We start from the raw sequence: 21,347 nt of genomic DNA, 5'->3' as shown, positions 1-21,347 counted from the left end.
ATAGCGCCTGATCACATCCTTGAGAGGTCTCAAAGGGCTTCACAGAATCCATTGCAAAGCGAATTGACTGTATATTTTGTGGGCGAAACCCGGCAGCCAATTGCACCTTTCATTACTTCAATCCCTTGCACTTCACCCGCATTGAATTTTAATTTGCCGATACGAGTTGGAGGACCGGAACCGTTATTTCGAAAGGCTCCCTTGTTCGGGGCCGTTTTGCTTCTTTGTCAGTTACTTCACAGCCTCCCACGGGACGTCGCTGCGCGCAAAGTAGCCATCGTTTTCACTTACGAAAAAAATGCAGTCGTCGCGCTTTACGATCCAATTCCGAGACAACCTCCCGACGTGAAAGGCTCCATATCAAATACGAGGATTATTAAATAATGCAATGGAATTTTTTTCTCCCCCCCCCCACCCACCCATCCCACACACCCCCCTACCCACCCATCCCCCCCCCCCCACCCCACACACCCCACCCCCGGAAATCACTTTAGAACTTATTTGCTCAAACTGAGGATTTATTTATTTTTTTGTTCTACACCGCTGATAAAATGTAACCTGGAGGGGATGGGCAGATGTCAGGATGTGATGGAAAATTCAGAGTAATAATCTTCTGAAAGAGAAAGCGTTTATTTATTTTGGTTGCCCGTGTACCTATTCCATTTACAGACGCCAATTTTAACTTGATCTGCTATCTTTCACATTCAGACTCCCATTTATCATTCTCGCGTAGTGTGTTTTTTTTTGATGCCGATCGCATTCATTTCTTAAACAGCGAGGAGCTCCGAAATGTGCTTAACGCTGATAGCAAGCGTTAACGGCGTGGTATGCAGATCCTTCTTTAGGTTGCCAGCGCTCCCAACAACACGCACTGCTTTCTAAATTACTTCACAAAGTCACTTAGAATAATATGAAAAAGAAGAATCCTTGCGTTTGATGTAGCGCCTGATCACGTCTTCGAGACGTCTCAAAGCGCTTCGCAGAACATACTTACAACTGGATGACAAATGGGTGGCTCGCACATTTTTTTCTCTCTCTCTTGTCTTTCTCTCTCCCCCTTTCAATCGCTGTTTTATTTTGTCAATCCCTTTGTTTTAGACCTTTCCGCAGCTGAACTCTAAGGCCAATGCGCCGCCCCCCCCCCCAGTATTCTACCTCTGTGTACGGCCCCAGTGACTACCGTTAAGCAAATCGTTTTGCTGCTCTTTGGGAAACATCCGTTCCGACCTCTTAGAAATGAAATGGGTGAAAACGGGTACCACAGTGGGTGTGATTGTCACATTTTGTCGAGACACTACCGCACGTGAAGAGCGCTACATAAATGCAAGTTGTTGTTGTTCGTATGAAACCAGACATCGGAGATTATCTGCTCAGTTTCCGTCTCAAGATGTACTTCTTTGACCATGTGTTTGACCGTCTTTTCCCTTCCTCGTGTCCTAGGGCTTACACCCCCAGCTCGGGTGCCAAACTAGCGGTGTCAAGCACTTTGGGACGTCCTCCCGGTGTGAAAGGCGTCAAATAAACGTACATTTTATTGTATTGTGTTTTACCATGTGGTGAATTCATGACTGGATTAATCACCATTTGCAGCTTTCAGTACATTTCACAAATGTGCCCCGTGTGATTATAAGTTCAGTGACTTCTTTAAACATAAACACCATTAAATTATGCCTCTCAAATTGCATTGCAGTTACGTACAAGTGCACGCGAACAAATGTGCAAAATGTTCCACGCTGATCGGAGTACCATTTCACCCTTAAAAAGTAATTCCGCCGAACAACTGAGTGATTCACCACAGCAAACAAAACAAAATGATACGCTTTTATTCAGCTTCCCTTTATTTCTCACATGCATAGATGATTGCACTTTTAATAAGATTATTTTTCATTGAACCTTGTAGTCCAAAACGCAGTAAATTCTCCATCCGCAACCCTCAAGGACAAACTACTTAGGTGGGCTGAAAACTGCAAGTGCTGGAGTAAACGATTACATTTGTAGATTAAAGTAAGACCTGTTCTGACCTTTGCCACATTTCAGTTGTGACCTGCACCTTTCATTACTTCGAGTGCCACTTCTTTGTGCTTGACTTGTATTGAATTTTAATTTGGGACTACGAGTTGGAGCTATTATTTCGAGTTGTTCCCTTGTTGAGGATAAGTGCCACTTCTCTTCCTTGTTGTTTCACCTTGGCTTTGCTCTATGTGACACAGACCCTGACTTTCCGCACATTTTCAGACGGTCCCTCTGCAGCAAGGCAGGAACGCCTCGCGCGAAAAAAAAAAAAGCACACCCTTGCTGTACGCCTGCATGCTTTAGTCAGTTTGCTGTCCTTATCTTTCTTGCTGTCAAATACAGGAGTCTATCGCAATCTGAGAATCCAGCGTGCATGTCTAGTGGGTCAAGAAACAGACAAGGCAAAGGATTTGGGTGCAATTATTGATCATTCACTTATTGTGCAGCTGTTATCATCAAGCGTGTTCCAGATTTAACTCCAAAATCTTTGGCGGTTAGTCAAGCAATGTTATTCCAGACCTGTATGAATCGCTCAGTCAGACCATGTTTGCAACGTTGGGTGTAATTCACGGTTTTTCTTCAATTGACCCCTTTTAAGGAATCCTGTTGAGAAATACCAACCACAATTACCACTTATATAAGCGCCTTTCACAAAGGGAGAATGTGTCAAAGTGCTAGAGCTTTACCAAGAGATAGTGAAAAGGGTGACACTTTCTTGAAAAGAGAAGGGAGTTTTTCCCAGTGTCCAGGGCAACAATCTTCCAGATACAATTGATAATTCACTTTCTGGCTGTTTGTGAGACATTGGTTTAACGAATTGACTGCTACGTTATGAATATGAATACCCAGTCGCTACGTTCTGCGTAGTACAGTACTTTCAGATGTTTCAACGTTATAGGCGCTGTATCAGGTGCAAAGATTATTATGACAGAACTTCTTCCGCAGGAGCTCGAGAGATAATGGCCACGAAGGGGTAGACTTTGTGAATGCATCAGGCTTTGATAGGGTAAATGGCATCATTGAGTCCCGTGCTTTCTTACTTTCTCAGCTAAGATGTTTTGTTCGAAGGAAATCCATTCTCTTTAAGAAAGCTTAAATTTTTTGCACTGAAAGAAGAAACAAGCAATCGACTGGATGTGTTTATACGTTGACAAAACATTACGATTCCACAGCGCTGACATACTGTGCCGTGGTGGAGTAACCTTCTGAGCTCTAAATACTCTGTCCCACACTATCCTCCGCCTCGCTATATCCCCACTGTGTTGAAATCAACACTCATCACACTATCCCCTTCTCTAGCTTGCAGTTAACCTGCATGTCTTCACCACCTTCTGTTTTCCTATCCTCTAATAATCTCCAGGCTGCTGAAGTCCAAACTGCACTCACGAATACTTGATTTATGCCTTTATCTTTCTCACTCGGTCTTCACAACCTTTTGTGGTTTACCCCGCGAGTGGGCCTCGGAACTTAACCTGGATTTCTCGGTCAAAAACAAAGAAAAGTAAGTCTTCTTCTCACTCCCTGTGCTTTCTGACCTGTGACGATTCAGTTGGAGTTGGAAGGTGGAGGGAGGCGTTGGTTGAAGACGACAGATTGGATCTGAATCAGCTCCCCATTGAGACTCATAACGCTAATCACAATATTCCTTGTTGTACTCGATGTAGCACCTATCGCATCAAAATGTCTCAAAGAGTGCTAATTGCAGTCAAGTGTAGTGGCTGTTTCTGGGATTTTTTTTAATGGTCACCTAAAAAGGTTTACGTTGCAAGTCAAACTGACTATTGCACGTTGACCTGCAACCTTATTGCACAGAGGAATCAGCAGGCGACAGTCACAACACAACGGCAAATGGAAGGAACCTAGACGGCCAAGAGAAATTGTTTTCAATATTAAAAAGAAAACGAAAATAGAACAGACTTCACAAAACGGATAAGGAACCTTCCGCGGCGTAAAGCTCATGTAACGCTCATAATAAGAAAATTATTTAGCAAAAGGCAGAGGATTAATAGTGTACTGTCAAAATAAATAATTCCATTGATGCCCTAAAGTAATCGCCGTTTCACCTCAATTATAGCCGCTTTAGGACTGGGGGAATGAAAAATTCTGGCATGAAAGTACACCCAAGTAGACTAGCAATTTTTTTTTTTAATAAGGTCACAGTATAAAATGTGAAAATGGCGGTTTGAGCTCCGGATGATAAATTGCTGTCATTGCGATTGTAATTTGTCACAGTTCCGCACGACTGCTTCCCAGCTGTCACCTTTTTGTCAACACATTACACAGTGGACATGTGTACACAAAAGCCAGGGAATGATGGAAGGGTCCGTGGAAGAAGATAAATAGCACGACGACATCTTGCTTTGCGCAAAGTGCGCGTGGAGTGAATCTGTTTCAGTTTACCGAGTACTCCACCAAGTAATGGCTGACGTTTCTCTGAACGCTGGTGATGTGCGTCAAGTCTTTGATCTGAGGCTGACACTCTTAGTGCAGCGCTGGAGGTTGAAGCGGGGGAAACGCAATGCGTTGTCGGAGGTGCCATCCTTCGACCGAGACTTTAAACCGAGATACAGAGAAACTATTTCCTCTGGTAGGGGAATCCAGTACGGTGGGGGGGTGGGGGGGGGCATAATCCTGAAATTAGAGATAGGCCATTTAGGAGTGAAATTTGGAGGCAGTGCCCCAAAGGATAGCAGGAATCTGGAGCTCTCTCTCCCCCAAAAGGCTGTAGATGCTGAATCCATTCACATTTTCAAGACTGAGATAGATAGATATTTGTTAGGTCAGGGTGTTAAGGGATATGGGGCAAGGGCGGGTAATTGGAGTTGAGGTACAGATCAGCCATGATCTTATGGAATGTTGGAACAGGCTCAAGGGGCTGAATGGCCTCCTCCTGTTTCTATGTTTCTATATCAAATGCAAGCATTATTATGGACGATCACACCAGATGAACTGCTTTTTGAAGAGTGATCACAGGTCATTGAACTAAATGTTGCAAACCTCCTGCTTATAAATGGCACACAGTTCTCATAGGACAGTTTCCAGCGCTTTGGGACGTTCTCCTGACGTGAAAGACGCTATACAAATGTAATTTGGAGTCCTGTAGCTCAGTGGTTAGAGCACTCGCTTTGCAAGTGAGAGACCTGAGTTCAATCCCAGGCAGAGGGCGAAACCTTGGGCAAGTTTCCTTACTCCACACAGAGCCTAATAATAATCCCTCCAAAACCCAAAACAATAATAAATTGGTCATTTTCAATCTACGACTGTTTGTGGGACATTGCTGTGCGCAATTGGCTGCCGCGTTCGCCCAGAAATATACAGTCAATTCACTTTACAGTGTGTTCTGTGAAGCGCTTTGGGACGTCCTCCCGACGTGAAAAGCGCTATATCAAATGCAAGGATTATTAGGATTATTATTATTATAATTTGTTATTGTTGTTGCCTATTTTTGGGGGGCATGTTATACCAAGCATGTATTTTGTACAACAGATGTAGTTAAACATAATGGACGAGGTTTGAATACTCTTAACAAGACCCGCTGGTCTTGTACGGAAGCCAGAGGTGGTTCTTGACTAATTGCGTTGAATTTACATTTTAAATGGCTCAATTTATGCTTTGATGATTATTAATTTTTAAAAAAACAAAACATTTATTTTTCTCCCACTCCCTCCCTCCTCCCCAGCACCACACCCGTTCATAAAATGGATTACATTTCCGCTTTATTTGGAACGGAATGAAAACAAATCGAGCGATCAGCCTCAAGCCACAGCACAACAGAGTTCCAAAAAGAGCATCCATTTGGCTCGTGCTTTCAATGCCATGCGGAAACAGACCACGAGTCAGAGAATACAATTATCGTATCGTGTTAAAACAGTGCATAGCTGACTTCATTTATTCCTTTGCCTCCCTCAAATCATTCTGCCTTTCTAATCCTAACATTTTTTTTATATACAAATGTTTCTATTGTTTAACCAATCCCCCGAATATCATGATTTGTATTTGTAATATTAATAATAATAGCATTCGATGTGGCAACTTATCACGTCGTTGAGACGTCTCAAAGCGCTCCATTAAATATATTGTAAAGTGGACTGTGTGTTTTGCGGGTGAAACGCGTCAACCAATTTTTTTGTAACGCTTTAATCTCAAACTCTCTATCCTTCGAATATTGGGTGAAATTCTTTCAGTGAAGTGTGAGTTGTGTCAGAGACCCTGACGATGTTAATGGCAATAGCTCTGAGATTTTCATCGGTATTCTCTGTGGTTTCCAGAAATGATGGGGCCAAAGATGTCGGGCAGTTACACTCTACACCACAGCACGAATAATAATCCTTCTATTCGGTATCATGCCTACAACACTGAGAACATCTAAAAATGCTTCCCAAAATGATTGTAAAGTGCAGTAACTGTGTATTTGTAGGCGAAAGAGCCAGCTAATTCGAACACATCAATGTCCCACAAATTTATTTTGATCAGTCGGGTGTCTGACACATGCGGAAACCCATCACCGTGCTGAAGATTTTCCAAACCAAACTGAGAATTCCATGCGCTCCAAATGCCCCACCAACAGCCATCAAGCGAATGATCAATTTTACCAGGAGGCATAGTTGGCCAGGACGCCGGGAGTAATACAAAAGAAACACTCCCTTTCTTATCGAACAGTAACATGGGATCTTTAACGTCCAACTGAACAGGCAGAACTTGAGGCTCGGGTTAACATCTACCTGAAGGACAGATTTGTTCACTTCTGGTTTTGTCTGACGTGTTTGAGAGAAGGTTGAGGAAACAATCTGAAACGTTTTTAGATTAAATTTACCTGTTGAAGTTATTAGTACTGATAATTTCCAGTCCATTAGATGTACGATTGCCATCATTGACATTGATTGACTGGAGGTAAATTGCTTAGCATCAGGCAGCGGGGACTGGAGATACAAAGCCAGCAATCAATGTAAATGTTCAGAAAACTGACTGGCAGGGCTCGGAAGATATGTTACACTGAAATAAATTGACCAGCGAGACAGAGTTTGACAATGTCAAGGATTTAAAAAATGTTCTCGCTGATTTGTCTGGGGATGCTTTAATTTGAAGTTTAAAGTGACACTTAATTTTTAGTGGAGCCCTGATGAATGCAAGGAAACCAAGACTTAACAAGGATGAGGAAACTGAGCTTTGGCCTGATGTACCAGAATAGAACAGCGCTGCACTGCTTGTGGAATAAGAACAGAGGTCACGCTGCAAGGGAGAGCAGAGCGAGCTTGTGTGCGAGCTGAACCCTGCACGAGGGAGAAGTTCCACCTGGCGCGAGAACCGCTCCATTCAACTTTGCGTTTTTAGAGAGACCGGAATTCGGCAAATTGTTCAATGCAGCCTTTAATATTTGGAGCTGGTTTTCTGAAAGATCTTTCTAATAAGCTTGCTGACCGAATGCACAGTCACTACACTTCGCAGTGAGGGGGGGGGGGCGCTATATAAAAGCAAGTTGTTGTTGTTGCCCTCCCAATGTGAAAGGCACTGTATTAAATACAATTTTTCTGTTGCTCATTTCACAGTGGGAAGATGTCTCAAATGCAAGGATATTATTGTTCACAATTGTTAAGAACTGCAGAAAACCTTAGGGTTCAAAATTAAGACTAAATTCAAACAGTTGTATTTCCGGTTACAATTCCTGTACAGATACGGTTGCGAACAGATCAAAAATGAACTTCGAAATTGTGAACAACAAAGAACTCCACACGGTATCGTGATTGAGGCTTCAAATATCTGAAATATAGTCACTTGGCTCATGGATTGGTAAACTGGGACCACTTACACAGCTGTGAATTTGTACCCTGGTGCATTGTGCATATTAATCACCCAAATCTCATGTTTGGAGCCTCTAATTTCTTCGTCAACTAGTGTAGGTGTAATTGGAAATGCAACAAATTAGAGTTCAGAAGAAAGAGGAACTGAATCTGCAACAAAGATCAAATGGCAAAATACTGATGCAAAAATGGCACGAGAGATTTATGCCTTCTTTGGTGCAGTTGACAATTGTTATTTTAGGCATTGAGTGGATGAGAATGAACGGTATTAAGGGAAGAAAGCTAGGAAACAACAACAATTTGCATTTACATAGCATCCATCTTGTGGGCAGTGTCTCAGTACACTTAGACACAAGAAGGAATGGAACAGATGCAATACTATTAATAATATCAATCCTTGCATTTGATGTAGCGCAATGCCTGGAGGAAGGACCTCTCAAAGCGTTCCACAGGATTTTTATCCAGTAAAGTGCAGTCATCGTGTATCTCGTAAGTGAATGAAGATGGAGAAGGTAAAAAAAAACAGTGAGGGTCGAGGATGGCACATTCAGCTCAATTGAATTTACCACCAGGTACTCGATATCCTGACCGCTTGCCAACTGGTGATCTGATGTGATCGTCATGTGCAAGCCATCAGTCAATGGGGCAAAGGAAGGAATGAGGGAGAGGGTTGAGGACACTTGCCTGGTCCAGATTGGATAAGCCGGATGTTTTTGTCAGTGCCTCTCTTAGTGCTGTTGAAAGGCAATTCAGATATGAGGCTCATTAATATATTGTTGATATTCTTGAAGCGATCTGCCTGAGTTAAGATTTTTTTTTCAACATTATCCAGCCCTCGTTTTCTTTTGCTGTTGCATGGATGGAGATGTGAATGATTTACATAGTAATTTCACTCCTTTGAACGGAGTCATTAGACGATGGGCTGTGTTTGACTATCACTGATGAGTATTACGTAAACTTTTTCCATTGAAATGAAAGCCTTTTTAATGAGACATTGGCAGGTATGAATGGTTTGAGGGAGTGATGGTTAGCATAGTCGCTGTTAATTATGGGCTGCCCAGTATTTTCACACCGTATTCATCATTCAGAGCGTCAGATTTTTTTTCCCCCCCCTCTTGATTGTTACTCCTTCCACCTCCCCTCTAACCGTGCTTTTTTCACTGCTTACTGCTAATTGCCAAGTGATTCCAACTGGGTCAGTAACTCTCTGTGCCCTCAGGAAGCAAAACGATAATACAAAGGATGATTTGACATGTTCACCTGTAGTAGCGCTTTTTTTTTCTCCCCCTTCCCCCTTCGTTCCTCCTCCTCCCCGGGACCAGATCGAAACTCATCAGAAGAACCAGAGCCTTTTCCTCACTTTGCTGAGATGAAAAACGTTGGGTTGTTGTCAGATTTGGGTTTCTAAATGAAGAGGACAATTCAGATCTCCGTGTCCAATTTTCAAGACTTCAAAAGCAGAGAAAAGAATGTGGCCAAGCTGGATCTATGTTGTGCGTCAGCCTGGCTCAGTAGGTAGCACTCTCTCCTCGGAGTCAGAAGTTTGGGCTCAAGCCCCACTTCGGCACATGGAACTGGTGTAGTCTAAGCTGACATTCCAGTGCAGTGTGCTGGGGGGCACGCTGCATTATCGGAGGTGATGTGCTTCAGATAAGACGTTAAACCTGGGTCCTCTCGGTCCTGAATTTCTTCGAAGAGTCTTGGCCGACAACCCCAATTCAAATTGGTCATTCACATCATGGCTGTTTGTGGGACATTACTTTGTGCAAGGCTGTGCAAGTTTGCTGCCGCGATCGCTCACAAAACACACAGACATTTCATTTTACAGTATATCCTGCGAAATGCTTTGTGACGTCCTCCTGCCATGACAGGCATTACACCAAATGGAAGTGTTATTAATAATATTATTCATATTGTTATTAACACCCACTGTAAATTCAGTAATGTTTACTCTACGTGCTAGTGACATCTGGTAGCAGATAATCAATATTACACCAACTTGTTTCAGAAGATCCAATCTCATTGGCTCAATAATAATAATAATCCTTGCATTTGATATAGCGCTTTTCACGTCTTCTCGACGTCTCAAAGCGCTTCACAAACTAGACTGTAAAGTGAATTGGCTGTATAGTTGTGGGCGAAATGCGGCAGCCAATTGCGCACAGTAGCGTCCCACAAACAGTCGTGGATTGAAATGACCAATTTAATACTTGTTTTTTTTGGAGGGATTATTATCAGGCATGCGGAGTAAGGAAACTTGCCCAAGGTTTCGCCCTGCCGGGAATTGAACCCAGGTCTCTCGCTTGCAAAGCGAGTGCTCTAACCACTGAATTACAGGACTCCCAACAACTAGCCATTGGATGCATGTGCATCGGATCATCAAGGCTCCCGATGTGAAAGGCGCTACATAAGCATAAAGAGTATTGTGCTATATTACTTTGTAATGATTAAATTCACACGTGTCTATGCGAGTCCCTCCCCGCCCTCCGCCTCTCCTGATCCCAACCCTCCTCGGATCCTAATCCCTGACCGTCCAACGCCTTGGGACGTCCTCCCGACGTGAAAGACTCAATACAGATGTAATTAGTTGTTGTTGTTACTGGCAGTAATTACCCGTGACGCACTTTGAGATGTTTCAACGTGAGGCGCATAAGACTGAAGCAGGGAAACGAGCCTGGATTGAGCAGTGGGTATGCCAGTGTAATTTCCACAAGGCTTTCTGTCCTCCCTGGGTCAGTAGCGTCATAGGTATGAAATATACGTCCTTGTTAAAGTTGACTTCAGCTGTACCATTTTGTTACGTCAACTTATATCAAAGAAGAAGAACACCCCTCTGCAGTCTTGCACTGCTCAGGCTTACATCTCCCATTGCAGAGACGCCGTTGTCTCTTAACAATCTTAAAAATCTTAACAAGAATAATAATACTAACAATAATATTCCTTCAGTGCCTTTCACATCAAAGTGGCGGATCGCTTTTCCGGGGGTAATAATTCCTTAAAAGATAAATCAAAATAATTTGGTCACTCAATCCACGACTGTTTGTGGGACACTGCTGTGCGCAATTGGTTGCTGTGTTTTGGCCACACGATATACAGTCAATTCACATGATAATATATTCTGTGAAGCTCTTTGAGAAGTCTCTAAGACTGATAAGGTGCTGTATCAAATGCAAACATTATTATTATTAAAATGGATCACGGAATATGCTGTCAGGTCTGCTTTTTGTATGGGCGAACGTGGCAGCCAATTTGCACACAGCAATATCCCACAAACAGCAACAAAGTGAATTTATTTTGGTGTGTTTGGGGGTGGGGTTGTTGGCCAGGACACTAGGAGAAACTCACTCTCTTTTCAAATAGTCCCACAGGATTTTTTAACGTCCACTTGGACAGGTAGAATGGTTTAATGTCTCATCCGAAGACGAGTGTGTTCCTGAAACTTGCACTTAACACATTCTGATTTTACACCACATGCTTAAAATAAGCACATCTCATGGGAATCGTAGACATAGAAATTAAATCTCAAAACCCCAACCCGATGGATTGTCAGAAAAGTCAATTTAAAAAAAATTGTATAAATCAGTTGTCACTTTCTTTAATTGGGTCCCAGAGATATTGCCTTGTATTTTTTAAACAGGAATATGTTTAAAGGGAATGAATGCCTGAAAGTGACTGATATGTGCAGATGTATGAGATCCGAACGTATTGAGGTAGAGGCTTAATAACCCCACAAAGTCGGTATATTTAACAGAAAGTATTACGTATCAGCGATTCTGGTGGAGAACGGATAAAAAATCAGCTACAGCAGTTTCGTCAAACTTTCCCCTTCCCTCTCTGATCAGGTCCCACCACCCCACGACCCAGCCAGTCGAATTGAGCGCTTCGAGACGTCCTCCTGACGTAAAAGTGTAAGTGTAAATTGCACTGTGTTAACGAGGCTCAGAGGTAAAGAACTTACATTGGGTGCCTGGCGTGAACTGATGCGAGTGTGATGCGCATTAGACAAACGCGAGAGAAGAGAGGAAATGATCAAAGGGACAGTACAACAGTGGAGATACTTGTTAATGATTATGAAATTGGCAAGATGAGGGGCAGTTACATACAATGTAGAAATCTTTAAAAGATCTTTAATACATTGAATTTTGTACCAATTTTGAATGGTTTGAAGTTACGAAATCGTCTCATTTCCCCGTAACCTGTATATCGCTGTGAGGTTTTTTTCTATGTTTTAAAGTGTATATTTTAATTGCGACATTTGCCACAGACGCCCACTTCCATACGCTGGAAGACGAGGATAAAACTCCTGTGCAGGATAAAATCATAAGAGATTGATTGATAAATTAGGAAGCCAGCCTCTGCCCCTCTCTCTCTCTCTCTCTCTCCTCAGCAACAATAATAACAACTTGATTTTATATAGCATCCCAGAGTCACTCCCCCCCCACTCAGTCTTCCCAGACGTTCCCAACCAAATTCCAGATCTGCATCTTCCAGCCCTGCCGCCCTCCATTCGATCCCCACCGGATTTTTGGAATTATTAATCATTCCCCACCAGCTGGAAATAAAAAAATACGAAGGCATTCCCAAGCCAGACGTCACTGCGCTGTAACAGCGGATTCTGTTTGCGTCCGAAATTGCAACCATCAGAAACACCAGTCGCCATCTTCCGTTTTCTTCCCGTTATTCTGTTTGTTCTTTCTTCCTTGCGAAAACTTTTTAAAGCCTTTCTCAGTAACATTCTACCCACACCCCCCCACCCACCCACCCACCCAGTCTGTGACTAAACCGCATTGCTGCTGTCATTAGCAGCTGAGCTTTCCGCCCACTTTGATGGAATCAGCCTTATGTAAATCGCTTCCAAGTGGGGCAGGAAAAGTAGAGCCCTTTGGTCACATATGATAAACTACAGATGTGTCAAATCTTAATCTGCTGCAGGTGGTATTTCATGTTGAATATTTGAAAGTCATTCTCTCCCTTCTCTTCCCCCCTTCACCCCCCCCCCGCACCTTTTCCCCCTCCCTCATCCCCCTCCTCCTCTCTCCCCCCCGCCTCCCGCCCCTCCCGCACATCATTTCAGCCTCACTGTTGTTCGATGCCATTTTTCCCCACTTGAAAACGTGTGCAATGTGTTTACACTTGTTGCAAAAATGGATTGATTCATAAACCAGTGAAATATCATATCTGCCACTCGGGGTGATAATTTGATATCTCGTTTGTTAATTTAAAAAAAGGAAAGGCTGTCTGGTTACGGCTATAAACCCAGGAGTGGCGGAGTGCTGCTCACAAACTAAAATAAGCCGTGCTGTTTAGACTGTGAACATCACAGAACTCGTTCCATTTTCTCTGACAATCCACCTTACGTGTGAAGACATCGAAACCTGTCTGCTGGTTCCAACTCACGTTGTAAATTGCACAGAGCGAGCGGCAAAGCCTAGGTTAGAGAATGTGGGAGGTCGTGAAGGATGAAAACTCACTACAGACACGGTAGCAAGCAAACGTTGTACAATATCCTATGTCCGCTGTGTCTAGGATTCTGCTTTGGAGGCTATACTTCCTCCACTCTATCCAGAAGTCCCTGAACCTTCAGATAGTATTGAATCTAATAGTATGTGTTTCGCCCACAAAAGGTACAGTCACTTCACTTTACATTATATTCTGTGAAGCACTTTGAGACATGATAAGACGCTCTATCAAATGCAAGGATTATTATTGTTATTATCTTGTGATGCAAATGACACTGTTTTGCCCACACAGTAACAAAAAAACCCTTTCATTGGACAGTAATGCCATTCGGATCAGGAGGCCGACTCACTGTGCTTCACATGATTTACCGTAAAGTGTAGTGACTGAATTCTGTTGGAGAATGCAACAGTGGATTTGCGCGCAGCAACATCCTGCAAACAGACACAATGTGCCTGTTTTTTTTTACCTGGGGGATTGTAGGACTTTAGAAAACTGCCATCTCTTTTCCAATAGTGTCAATGGATCTTTAGTGTCCACCTGAACAGGCAGACAGGACCAAAGGACGGCACCTCCGACAATGCAGTGCATTCCCCCAGCGTTGTACTGGAGTGTCAGCCCAGACTGTGAGTTCGAAGTCCAGCCGTGTGGGCTTAAAAGCCAACAACAACTTGCATTTATATAGCGCCCTTTACGCCGGACAGAATCTCAGAGCGCTTAGATACTGACCCAAGAAACAATCTTCTGACTCAAGAAACAACCCGACTGAGCCAGGCTGACATCGCTTCAATAAATAATGGCATGATAGGATTGTCAATGTAGTAATAAAAATTAAGTTGTTGCAAAGAACTATTTGGCAAAGGACATGCCTTGATATCCAGTTGCACTATATCAAATTCAACTATTATTATTATTATTCACGTGCAACTGGTCTATTTTTTTTCCAAGTATGTGTCCGAAAAGCGTCGATAGTGAAATTAAAATGCCAACGAAATCTACAATTGCCATATCTATCACCGACGAGGATTTCATTAAACCATTTGTTGTGCCTCCTTGTTTTGTTTCATTGTGTTTTCAAAGGCAAGTGATGAGAGTCTGTCTTGTGATTGAAGCCAGATTGCGTTTGCGGAAAATTAGCTTGTGTAAACAGCCAGAGATTCAAGTGTGTCACGTGGTGCAGCCTAATTGTTGAGAGACAGATTTAGCAAATACTTAAACTGTCAGTACTGAGCGGTTAACATACCCTGACATTAGCTTCTTTTATTAAGACTGAACTGAAATCCAAGCGCGGAAACACTTTTTATACAATCAAGGCTGGCCGCCCTTTAGCCTCTAATGATCCAAAGAGACACCGACCGGGATAAAAGGTTAACACATTCCATCTTTCCTTTTTAATATATTTTTTAAAAGCGCATATCATCAAGAAATTATTCCGTGAAGCACTCCTGAGAGACCCTGCATTAATATCGTGTACAGATTCAATTTACTCTCCTGTTTTATTTAATTCAGCATGTGGCATTTCCTCTTTCTGTTTAAACCGTCTCTCCTCTCCCCTCTACTGTCGGGCGCTGTACACCATTGCCTGACTTAAGAGACTGGTCTATACCGTTGACAAAAGTGACGAGCGATATCTGGATCAAAAGTATGTTTTGTGGGAGACGTTTTCAAAATATACAGTCAATTGACTTGACGGTATATTTTGTGAAGCACTTTGAGACGTTTCAATGACGTGGTGAGGCACTGTGTCAAATGCAAGGATTATGAATCACATAAGCTGCCAGTTAGCGGGAATAACATCCTTCCTCAGGTCGTCCGAACCCACCCTAAACATCCGTTTGCTTAATTGTAACCTCTATGTCAATAAATTTACTGGCTCCCGAGGTAGCCAAGAATTCCTGTGTGATCCAGTCATGTGGATAATGCCGCATGTACGAGAAGACACATAGACCTGTGGTGATTGCGATTAGCATTTGCTAACTGATATTCATAAGCAAGTGGAAGGTAGCAGCAGTGAAGAGCTCTGTCTTCCAGTGAGTGCCTCTCCACCAGAAATCTCTTCTGTATCAGCAGCGAGGGACCCAGTTAGATCAGCCATTAGTTATGGTTGCTCTGTTTGCTGTTGCCATAATGTGGAGCCCTCGGAATTAGTGGAATCTTCAGTAAAGATCAGCCCACATGCAGTGAGTACATGGCATCGAGTGAATGTTACATTAGAATATGTGCACTCTGTTACCCTGTTAGCGGATCAGCCGAAAGTAAATGGTTGTTGTGGTGGGGGGGGGGGGGGAGGAATTGTAACCCTTGCGTTTGCTGTAGCTCCTTTCATGTCATGCCTTAAAGCACGTCGCCGCAATTACTGGACAGTGTAGTGACTGTGTGTTGTGTAGGTGAACGGGAGACTTTTATACTATGATTGGGGTTAGACATCAGTGATTGGAAAATCTGTCTTTTGTTTTAAAAAAAATGTGAGTTTTGAATTTAAACAAATTTTTAAACACATTTCAGCCGTTGCTGTGTAAGGCTGTCAGGATCACCTGTCAGTTTAGATCTGATGGATAAGAGGCCTGGTGAGGCACATAATATAAAATATTACATTATTATACATTATTATGTGAGATACAAGGAGACAGGGATTATTCCCTTTCAGCTCCTGTTAACCCTGCAAGCCAGAGTCCTAAAATTGGGATGCTCTCACCTGGATAAGCACTGGAAAGCTTCCAAGGTAGGGCTGCGGATGGCAATCTATGCAGATTTAGCTGTTTAAACTCCAGCAGTACCACCAAACTACACTCTGGGGGTCCCCAAGCCTTGACTCTTGCCAACCTGGGCCTAATACTCTCTGGAATTGGGTAAGCTGGGCGCGTCCCTCCAGAGAGAGAGCGAGTTTGCATTTCATTTCCGGACACAAGGAGATTTCCAGGCATAATTAGTGTACATGTGTGGAACTCTCAGTCTGTTTTGGACACTCTTAAGCATGGGTGATGGGTTTCCACATGTGTCAGATACCTGGTTGACCAAGGAAAAATATATATTTTTATCGAGCAAAGTAATCCATTCACAAATTAACAATTTGGTCTTTTAACGGACGAATGAATTATATTATACTCGGGGCGGGGTGGGGTGGGTGGGTGAGAGCTTAGCATTCTGGTGATTTCTATCAATCAAAGTAGTATTTTGTGGAAGATAAACCAATTTCCTGAGTATGTGAGAGTGAAATGGCTCGTTCAGACAGTAAGTGTAATTTGTCAATCGGTCTGGTTTACAGTATCTGAGAGTGTGCTTTGCATTGTGTGATTTAACCCTGTACTGATCCTCTCTGGCTGTCTTTTCCCCAGGTCCTCGCATACCCCCCTCATCATCGCCCAGCCACCCATTTGCCCAGCAGACCAGCTCCCACCCTTCATCCTCTAGTGTGAAAGACTGCCAAATGCCATTGCTTGACAACAGCGTTACCCATCCTGGTCTTGAGTCCAACCCTAACGAAGAGTTCGCCATTAATTCCTACCTATTGCGAGCAGGTTCAGGTGTGCGGCCAGCTCTCAGCAATGGTAAGAATACATTTTTTCCCTAAATTCACACTCAAAAGCTGTGTTGGTGTTTTTGTTAACTGTTTCGCTTGTTCTGCCCTGCTCTCCTCGTCACGTGCCTCTAGCCTCGTGTTCTATGACTTAATATCCCTCCGCTTTGCCTTTGCTCGATTTTGCATGTCTTGTGTGTGTGTGTGTGTGTGTGTGTGTGTGTGTGTGGTGCGCGTGTCTGTGTCTCCCTCTCTTTCTCTCTAATTCAGTGTTGCTCAGCCTTCGAATGCAGGTGTGTTGACGAAAGCCCCCAGTTTCATTCAGGCTGTGTTCAGGCGAAGGGTTAATGTCTGGTTTAATAATGCTGTATATGGAGCTACTTGTATGAATATCAAAACCATTTCTATAGCCTGATCATTACAGCAAGATATCATATTAGAATCTTAGGTCTTATTAGAAGCACATTGTTGCTCTTTTTTTTTTCCCCTTCTCACTCTTTGTCAAACCACCGTTGCTTTCTCTTGTTCAATTAATGACATTTCCAAGATCTCCTTCACCGGCGATGCTATTTCCTGATTTGAATCCATTTTCTTTCCCTGTGATAATTCAGAGAGCAGATTGAAAAGAAATATAATTAGAGTTCTTTTAAGGACCCATTACATCATTGTGGTAATTCGTTTATTATTTTCCAGAAGGAGCATCAATCATAGCTGCACTAACTGCGCGGCAAATGAATTTACCCATTCCAAGGCAAAGTAATTGGGGAAAACAACCTTGAAATTGAATTGGCAAATGGAAGGCCCTCACTCCAATGTTAGGATAATGGAATGCATTCCCTAAAAATACTCAATTTCGAAACATTATCATAGCAAAGTGCTGCACTGACCATCTCAGTCCATCTTTTGGGCAAAACTGGCATTCCAAGCAAGTTGGAAAGTGGTTATGTGGTTTGGAGAAACAGCAACACATCCTCTTTATGTTATTAAAACTCCCCCCACCCGCCCATCCACTTCCTTCTCCCTCTTCCACTTCCTTCTTCCTGCAAATGATTGTTGTGCTGGTAAAATAAACTTGCAGATGGCCTCATCTTCTCCCTTCAGCTCAACGCCCATGATGAGGCTACTCGCCCACCCCCTCCCATCCTCACTTTTAAAACCTGCCTTGACTTACCTCATTCACCACATTTTTAATCGATCCATTCCCCCCATCCCCCTCCTCAACGTTCCAGCTCGGGTGTCCGGTTAACCAGCCACGTAAAGTGCTTTGAGACATCCTTATTGTCTATCGGCAGATCGCTTTTACGAGGCTAATAAACCCTTCAAAGAAAAATAACCACCTGCTCACTCAGTGCAGAATGTTTGTGGGACACTGCTGTGTGTATTTGGCTGCCGCGTTTCGCCCAGAAAATGTACAGTCAATTCACTTTCACAGTATATTCTTTGAGACGTCAGAATGAAATGATAAGGCGCTGTGTCATTACATTGCATAAATGTAAACCGGATGGCATGACCGTATTCTTATTGATGAGGAGCAACACATCAGCTAGAGAATCACAAGTGAATTCCGGCGAGATAAAAAAAAAATACACTGAGAATAGACAAACCCTCTCCCACGAGACTCCTACATTACAGGAAGGTTGCTGAGTCTGCGTTTTCGCAGCATAAAAATGAATTTAATTAAACGTGTTGGTCAGAGAATAACTTTGACGGCGGAGATGATGTAATGGCAATTTAAACGCACAGTGTCGGCCCGGCTTGACATCGACGGTCCGTTTGATTTCCTAACGTGGGTATTCCACCCGTAGCCGCCAGGTATGTGTCAGCCTGGCTCAGTCGGTACCACTCTCACCTCTGAGTCAGAAGGTTGAGGGTTCAAGCCCCACGTCAGGAGTTTGAACTCGCACAGTCTTAGCACTGCATTGTTGGAGGTGCTGTCCTTCAAGAGGAGATGTTTACCTGAACTCCTGTTGGCCTGCTCAGGTGGACGTTAAGGAACCAGTGGCACTATTCGGCTAGAGGGAGGGAGTTTCTCCCGTCCCGGTCTCCCGGCCGACAATCCCCAAGATGAACCCAGCCATTCGCTTCGTGGCTGTTTGTGGACTATTGCTACGTGCAAATTGTCTGCTGTGTTCACCTACAAATACACAATCGCTCCACTTTACAGTAAATTCCTGTGAAGCTCTTTGTGATGCCTCGACCATCTGATAAGGTGTGATACCAAATGCAAGGATAATTATAATTCGCTTCAGTCTTCCATTTCATCTTCCTCTCAAACAGCAATAACGTTCTCCAGACAAAGCTGGTCCTTCCACCAGTATACCTAGCGTCTCCTGCAATCCATATCGACTCCTGTCGATAATTCTCTATTTGGAAAATAAATAAGATGCTCACAGACAGGCCCGCAACATGAAGCTGTGAAATCTCGATGCTTCTCGCTCAAAGGAGATTTAACCGTGCAAAAATATATTCTTTTCCCCATCTTCACAAAAGAGCGTGAAAGCAGGGAATGAGAGAAAAAAAACATGTGGCTCAAAGGGTTCTGTTCCCTCCACAACCCATTGCACGATTTGCCTTGTCACGTTCTCTTTCCCAAGTCACCCACCGTCTTGAGGGAGGCAAAGCAACTACAAGCCAATCTGCGGCAAGACAAAACATCTCCCTGGCCAAATCAAGCAAAACTTTCGAATACTAATTCATCCTTTCAATCCACGTCTCCCTTTGCACTGTGTGTGACTCATCCATGGCTACAGCAATGCACGAACCACCGCTATGCACAGAGAATTTGATCTTGAATGGTAATCTCAAGGTTTTTTTAATTTGAACTTCGACAGATGTCTGTGTGGCCCTTATTTTGCAAGTAGGACTAATCAATGAAGCTTTACGTGGAGCCCTGTAGCGTATATGGAGTCATCTAGCGTATTGGTTAGTGCGCTCACCTCATAAGCGAGAGGACCTGGGTTTGATTCGCGGGCTGGGCAAAACCTGAGGCAAGTTTCCTTACTCCCCACGCCTCTGTTTACCTAACAATAAGTAGGAATCCGGTTGTTAGTCAATTGGCAGATCGCTTTCTGGGGGTAATAAAATCCCTTTAAAAAACAGAAGAATTTGGTCGGTCAATCCAGTAGGACACTGCTGTGCTCAATTGGCTGCTGCGTTTCGCCCACAAAATATCCAATCAATTCACATTACAGTATATTCTGTGAAGCGCTTTGAGACGTCTCAATGGTGTGATAAGGCGCTATAATTTTTATTTTGCACTGGTTTTGCTGGGATGTATTCTACATATCCACTGCTCTGTAGGGGGGGGGGNGAAAACAAATCTTATCTGTGATCTCGCTTGAGGCTGTTTAATTTCACATTCAAGTCTTCTAGTTGCATGGTCAGAGTCCAAGTAAAATAACCTGCTTGCAATCACATTATCCATGGCTGTCATGAATTTAAGTCATGCATCACTGTCCTTTTAAAAGGTAGGGCACATAATTCTGTACACAGCATTTAAACAGTCACTCTCCTCCCTACAATCCTGAAAGGACTTGTCTCATGCTGTGAGTAGTTTGAGAATACAGCTTCCTTTTCAGGCTAACCAGGGCTAAGCAGCCTGCTTTACAGAAACGCAGTAATAAGAAAAATAATTATCCTCACGTTTGACACACCAGGAGGAACGGCTGAAAGTGCTTCACAGGATATACTATAAAGTGGAGCGACTGCATTTTCTTGTGTGGGAGAAGAACATGGCAGCCAATTTGCGCACAGCAAAGTCCCACAAACAGCCTCGAAGGGAATGACCCATTTTATCTGAGGCCGGGAACACCTTTTCGTACTGTGCCGTGGGATCTTTAGCCTTCCCCTGAACAGGCAGACGGGTTTCACGTCTCATCCGAAGGACGGCACCTCCAACAACACCCCGCCCCAGCCCCCCAGCACCACACTGGAGCGTCAGCTTTTAGACTATATGCGTTGAAAGACCTGCTGTGGAGCTCGAGCCCACAACCTTTTGTCTCGCAGGCGAGAGTTCTACCAACCGAGCCAGATATAGTATAACAGCAGCAGTGTAGGGATCCCACAGAGCATCCAGGTGACATTGCTCTAGAATCTGAGAGCAAAGGATGAGTGTGTTTATTCTCCCTCCTGTCTAAATGCCAGTCAGTCCCGACCCATAGAACATCCACCACTGGGATTCCCGGCATGTGATTTATGCAGAATAATAAAAGAACAAGAAGTAAGTCATCTGATCGAGGGAATGCAGATGATGCTATAAATCTCAAGGCAGCTGAAATTTGAGCTGATATTTACGCTTTGGAACCACTTGAGGATATCTGTTTTAGTTTGTAACTACACGCTGCGAATTCCGAGGTGCTGTGTCAATCATTGCTTGTCGATAGTCACATAATGAAGGATTCCTCCTTAAGGAACCCAGTTAAAGAGTCGCCATAAATAACATCGTCAAAGCGAGGTCCATTATGTTTGCAGTGTTGTTTTATGAGTAGAGTGCAATTATTATTATTCTCTCGTAAAATGTCCCGTCTTGACTTTTCCAAGCCGTATGAGCGCATCGTGATACC

General features: G+C 43.4%; 1 protein-coding gene across 1 annotated transcript in view; it reads left to right on the top strand.

The window, feature by feature from the left end:
• tenm2a (teneurin transmembrane protein 2a) overlaps nucleotides 1-21,347 on the top strand; it is a 323,556-nt gene that overhangs the window by 175,526 nt on the left and 126,683 nt on the right. Inside the window, 1 exon segment of the mRNA XM_042339902.1 lies at nucleotides 16,604-16,816. Coding sequence (XP_042195836.1) covers nucleotides 16,604-16,816 — 213 coding nt within the window.

Source organism: Callorhinchus milii, unplaced genomic scaffold (assembly GCF_018977255.1).
Source record: "Callorhinchus milii isolate IMCB2004 unplaced genomic scaffold, IMCB_Cmil_1.0 Scaffold13, whole genome shotgun sequence".
NCBI classification, from domain to species: domain Eukaryota; kingdom Metazoa; phylum Chordata; class Chondrichthyes; order Chimaeriformes; family Callorhinchidae; genus Callorhinchus; species Callorhinchus milii.
Note: the sequence above shows the minus strand (reverse complement) of the source record. Positions and strands in the feature narration are given on the sequence as shown.